Source organism: Lynx canadensis, chromosome B3, assembly GCF_007474595.2.
Source record: "Lynx canadensis isolate LIC74 chromosome B3, mLynCan4.pri.v2, whole genome shotgun sequence".
Taxonomy (NCBI): Eukaryota; Metazoa; Chordata; class Mammalia; order Carnivora; family Felidae; genus Lynx; species Lynx canadensis.
The window spans coordinates 71,692,206-71,697,889 of record NC_044308.2 but is presented as its reverse complement, the minus strand read 5'-3'; the positions used below and the strand labels follow the sequence as shown (position 1 = coordinate 71,697,889).

The 5,684-nt window shown below is 50.6% G+C and overlaps 1 protein-coding gene across 2 annotated transcripts; it reads right to left on the bottom strand.

The window, feature by feature from the left end:
• Positions 1-1,114: 1,114 nt before the first annotated feature.
• Positions 1,115-4,285, bottom strand: SLC39A2 (solute carrier family 39 member 2). 2 transcript variants are annotated; one of them, XM_030320320.1, is made up of 4 exons: positions 3,985-4,285; positions 3,673-3,803; positions 3,387-3,437; positions 1,115-2,838 (listed from the first exon to the last, which is right to left on the bottom strand). In XM_030320320.1, exons 1-4 carry the CDS (start codon positions 4,097-4,099, stop codon positions 2,209-2,211), a joined length of 927 nt encoding a protein of 308 aa, XP_030176180.1. In that variant the 5' UTR covers positions 4,100-4,285; the 3' UTR covers positions 1,115-2,208. The 2 variants fall into 2 exon arrangements, with proteins under 2 accessions (XP_030176180.1, XP_030176181.1); XM_030320321.1 differs by having other exon boundaries at positions 2,777-2,838; positions 3,387-3,432.
• Between the last annotated feature and the right edge of the window lie 1,399 nt (positions 4,286-5,684).

Genomic DNA, 5,684 nt, shown 5'->3' with positions numbered 1-5,684 from the left:
CCTGCAAGCTGGTTGTATCCCTCCTCTGAGGCCACAGCTCTTACTGGACGCCCCTTTCTCATTTCTGCTAACTGTTCCCTTCTCTTCAGCCAGGGTAGCAACTTTGTTTTTGCTCATCCCCCAGCGGACACTTGCGCCACCAAGCACAGCAGTGTTCTTTCTCAGCCCCAGGGGATTGCACCATCCACTCCTTGCTCTGTCCAAACCCTGCCCACACCTTCCTATATACTCCCTTTATTAAACTTGCCTCAATTACCCATGTGCTCTCTGCTTTCTTCTGAGACCCTAACACATAGGATGGGGAGGTAAAGGGAAGGAAAGGGAAGGAAGAAGAGAATCTATATAGTTGAGTTTTTCTTAAAATCAGAGAAACATGGGTTGGAAGCCCACCTAGCTATGTGATCAGGTATTTAACTGTTCTGCATGTGTCTCCCTCAACTTACAGCGGGGATAATACCTACTTGGCAGGGTCAGGAAGGTGAGATCATACTTGTGAATGCAGTAGCACAGTGCCTGGCACATAGCAGGTGCTCTGTGTGGAGACTCTATTATTATTACTACATCTGAGGCTCTGTTCTGAGTACATATTACGTTACCTAATACTGATGGAAAAACAGAATAGGATGGTATTTCAGGGAAATGGTTTCTTGTATCAGACATTTTTATTTAGTTGTACCTGAACCTTGCCTTCTCACTCATCCCTGGGTACGTAAGCTGGGCTTCTGAGGAGGTTTGTGTATCATAGTTTGTGGGGAGGGGAATGGGATGGACTGGAGACAACTCTGGCAAGAAGGAAACTCGGGAGACCTTGTCAATGTGAAGGTGACTTGGCTTCTGCAACTGTCAACATCAGAAGGGGCAAAGTGGGGAGAGTGAGTTCACAGGGTATACCTTCTCTCTTCCTTTTTTTAAATGTTTATTTATTAACTTTGAGAGAGAGAGAGAGAGAGACAGAGACAGAGACAGAGAGAGAATGAATGGGAGAGGGGCATAGTGAGAATCCCAAGCAGGCTCTGCGCTGTCAGCCCAGAATCTGACGTGGGGCTTGATTCCACAAACCATGAGATGAAATCAAGAGTCAGACACTCAACCGACTGAGCCACCCAGGCGCCCCTCTTCCTCCTTCTCTACTAAGTCTGCAATACTCCTCCAATTCATGGGCGAAGGGGCTGGGTAACAGGCAGATAATTAGCTCCGTATTTGTCCTTGGTAGTTTTTAAGAGATGTAACACAGTGTAGGGGCTACTTGAACTGAAAGACAGATGGCCTAGTTGGGAGGGGCCGGAGGCAGAGGGGCAGGTAGAGCAGGCAGAAGGAAAGCCACTAAGTTGTGGCAAAGCCAAGTAATCACCCTAGGCATTTATCTGGCGCCTCTCTCCCTCTCTAAACACTGCTTCTTAATCCCGCAGCTCAAGGCAGGTAGCTGGATGGAGACAGGGGCTCAAAGGAGAGCAATAGCATCCTCGAGGCCACACAGGGCTCGGTGTGAAAAATAAAAGCCAGATGAAAGGAGGCTCTATTTAGCCTGATCTCATGAGTCTGTTGGACACACTGTAGTTGACTGATAATAGGTACTGGGAGTGACGTGGGTGTGGTTAGTGTAGGAAAAAATCTAGATCCCATGGTTTCTGTTTTTACACCTCTTCTCTCTAAATGCTGGGAACTCTGGCTCAGTTTCTCAACACCTGTGGGGAAGACCGGAGCAGGTTGTTGGAATTTCAGCAATGCTGCCATGTTTGGAGGGCATGGTCTGCAACTGACAGAATGTCTAGGGGCCCGGATTCCAGAAGAAAATACCCCATCCAGTGTTCATTCTCCCTTTCCACTCCCCATTCTACCACTTCCTGTACTGGGCAGCTCCTAGGCAACCTACAGAAAAGATGTATAGCATGGCTGAAGGGGAAGGGTAAAATGGACATTTTATTGTTTACAGTAGCATAAATGGGACAGGAGTCAAATCTAGAGTGACTGTGTTTATATCAATTCTCCAATTTATAGGCACTCAACTTAAACATCTTTCTCTCAGTCCTGGATGAGAAATGGCATCTCATGTAGGGAAAAGCTGGGGTCCAGTTCATGTGGACGATGCCTAGTGAATGTCACTTAGTCTCAGTAGAGAAATATCTGAGGGCCAAAGCTGTCTGGGAAGTGTCTCCCAGGGGCAGGAAGGCCATTGTAGATAGGTCCATCAGAAGAATCAGGAATCTCTCAGGCCCACAAAGCAATAATGGCCATGAAGGCAAAACCGGCGGCTACACAGCCCCACTTGGCCAGAGGGGCCTCGGGGCCAGCTAGCTCCCGGGGCAGAATTTCTAGGAAGGTGACATACAGAAAGGTGCCGGCTGCCACACCTTCTAACACAGCCTGGGTTAAGCCACGCCCCCCTTTAGAGTCCCCCTGAGTCACAGCCAGTCCCAGGACCAGGCCCAGGGGGGACATGAGAGCCAGTGACAGGATGGACAGCGTGGCCCATCGCGAGCCACTGCCTATCTGCACCAGCCGCAGTCCTACACCAAACACTATGAGCCCCTTGTGAGCCAGGACTGCGAGACAGAGTTGCACGGTAGCTGCTACTGTTGGCTGCAGCCCCACAGCCAGACCTTCAAACACTGAGTGGAAGGAGAGGGAGAGCAAGAGGACAAGGGCTCGGAGGGGACCCTTTGAGGGGGAGGGGAGAGGTCCATGGCTGTGGAGTCCAAGGACGTGAGCCCCGTCCCACTCCTCCTGCACTGCGACCCCTTCAGCAGCCCCAGGATAGCACTGCAATGCCAGCGACTCCAAAAGGAAGACAAAGAAGAAGCCCAGGGAGATGATGAGCTCTCCATAGGGATACTCCATCTAGGAACAGAAAGAGGGGCTGTGAGGTGGGAAGGGAAGATAAGAAAGTACACTGGGTGGCCATGGGAGTGGGAGACCAAGGAGAATGGGAAATGTGGGGCTGTGCCCAGTTAGTAAAATCTGGCTGCCTGTTTGCCTGGCCAGCTCTCACTCTGGCCAGTGGCCTTATTACCATCTGCTTCAAATGCTTCCAGATTGATGTGGCCTATGGTGCAGAAAGAAGGGCAGGGGAATGAAGCCAAGAGCAGGTATGGACAGTGACAACCACCACCCTTGAGGGACTAGGGGACACAAAAGTGATAGGGTTAGAAAAATGGGAAAAGAATGTGAGGCATGTGAAAGGGTCCAGAGAAAGGATGAAGGAGTAAAGCAGAGTTTTTTTAGGGCGTCCACAAACCCAAAAGGATTGGGTGGGCTCCTCTTTGGTCTGTGATGTCTGAGCTGAGGAGCAGAGGGGATTTCTGGTTCTCCTCACATACTTCCCTCAAAAGGGTCTGGGTGGGAAAGGAGTTTCAGCTCCACTCCCGCTCCCGGGAGGAGATACTTACCTGTGCTGAATCGGCATCATCAGAAACACTTCCCTCCCTTTTTGTCCTGTTCTAGGGAGAAAAAAGCAGCAATCAATGGAAGATGGAGCTCAGCTTCCTGTCCTGCCCCTTCAGCTCCACTGCTTTCCTTAAAGTCCAACCTGTTTTCATCATGCCACAGGAGAGCTGTCTTCTTCCCTGTCCCTCCCTGCTGGTCCTCAACTCTGTCACCTTTCTCCCTTCCTCCCTTGGTTCTGCTCATCATTCTGGCCTCCCGGCTCTGCAGCTCAGCGTTTCTGCTGCTCACCTGCATCATAAACTTCTGGATCTCTGATTCAATTCCCTCCAGGGCATCAGCAGTCATGTGCATGAACCCCGCTCCCAGGAAAACACCTGCAGAAGTGCAGCCCAGGAGGCTGAGGACCCGGCGGTGACGACCTAAAAATGGGGAAAGTTACAATCTAGTTGGCAGTGAGATAGAAAAGGTGACAAGAGAGAGACAGTGGCACGCAATACCCCAAGCTTGAGGATGATGAGAGAATCAGAGCAAAGCATCAGGACGGGGTGACAGGGTTGTTGTCAGGATTAGGTTATGGGGACATGTGCTGCAGGGTCATACCTGTGGCTGCATCCAGCTGGAACCATTTGAAGCAGATGGGAATAAGGCCGCAGATCAGAGTGAGAACCAGCAGGGCAAACACGCAGCCAATTTTTACTCCCAGTAGTGGTTCCATCCTTGGGGTACAGGGTGAGCAGAGGCCTCGGGATGGCAAATGGAGTTACAATCTTCAGAGGAGTGCTGTCTTAGGTGGTCAAAGCTGGAGTAGCTCCTCTCCTGAGTTTCAGGAGGCTGTTGGGATCCTCCTCCTGTTCGGTGTTGCCTCTGCTTGCGCAGCCTTGCATAGCTGACTGGGGCCTTGCCCCAGATTCCCGCCCTCCCCCTACAAGGAGGCCCCTCCCCTGGCTCATGCCTTCCAGAACTTGGAAACCAGAAACTCCAGACTCCCTGCCAGGCACAGCCTGTGCTGTAGGTCCTCTTCTCTTCGCTGCCATGACTAATCCAAATGCTGTGGACAGTCTTAGTTCATGCCTGGGGCTGGTCTAATCCAAAATGGGAGTTTGGGGAGGGCCTTCCCAGCTGTTTTGTACTGGGGACACCTGGTCCTGCCTTATTCAAGACACTTCATCTAAGACTTCCATACCCTCTCCACCCCACCCCACTCCCTGTCTCATGGGTTATGCTGATATCTGAACCCTCCCCTTTCAGAGGGGATTTGGGGCCACTTTCAGGTAAGGAGGTGGGGCTGAAAGGTGGTGCTGCCACCCACCATTCTGTGGAAACTAGATGAGCGGACTCCCCTTTCCTGTAACCCCAGAAAAATAGCTCTAGGCATGATAATGTCTAGTGGGGAAGTTGAGATTTCTAGTATTACAACACTGATGCTGTTCCAGCTTTTGACTGTGCCTATTTTCGGAATGTGCAGATCTTCCTCAATGTACGATGGGGCTACATACTTAAGCCTCCTAAGCTGACAATGCATTTAGTACACCTCAGCTACCAGTCATAGCCTAGCCTACCTAACTGTGCTCAGAACATTTCTATTAGCCCACAGATGGGCAAAATCATCTAACCAAAGTCTATTTTATAACAAAGTGTTGAATAATTTACCAAATACTGTACTGAGAGCAAAAACCAGAATGGTTCTAAGGGTGCCGTTTACTGTCGCTATCGCGTGACTGCCTGGGAGCAGGCAGTTGCCTGCCAGCAATACGAGATGATCATACCACATATCGCTAACCTGAGAGAAGATCCAAATTCAAAATCCAAAGTACAGCTTCTACTGGATGTGCATCGCTTTCATATCATCTTAAAGTTGAAAACTTGAAAATCAAGCCATGGCAAGTAAGTCAGGGACTGTGTGTATCGGGGGAGAGGGGTGAGAATTTTAAGACAAGGAAAGTTGCTCTAGCTCTGAAACAGGAAGGTCTCGGGGAATGCTGAGAAATGAACCAAGCAAACTGAAGGGTCCTGCCTGGATCTGCAGTGGGGGGAGATGGAAAATTCAGTCTTGATGAGGACTGACACTTGAGGAAAATATATCCAGCAAACTGGGGAGCTGATGGACCCTGAGAGAGACAGAAGGAAAGGAGGGAGAAAAACACAGAGGTGAGGCAGCTGCTGGCCCCCTGTTCAGGTGGCCACCTAACAACCGTGACATCTGCTGAGCCAGTGCTCAGAGAGCTGGGGGCAGCTCTCCCCACCTCTCTGCCTCGGGTGACTTCCCTGGGCAGCCCTGGTCTCTGGCAGAGGGAACAGTA

Excerpts from the sequence above, each read along its gene's own strand:
- SLC39A2 (XM_030320320.1), bottom strand. The coding sequence starts at position 4,099 with ATGGAACCACTACTGGGAGTAAAAATTGGCTGCGTGTTTGCCCTGCTG. Across the intron at positions 3,804-3,984 it reads CCAGCTGGATGCAGCCACAG|GTCGTCACCGCCGGGTCCTC; the intron begins GTATGACCCTGC and ends CCCCATTTTTAG. Across the intron at positions 3,438-3,672 it reads TCCAGAAGTTTATGATGCAG|AACAGGACAAAAAGGGAGGG; the intron begins GTGAGCAGCAGA and ends TTTTCTCCCTAG.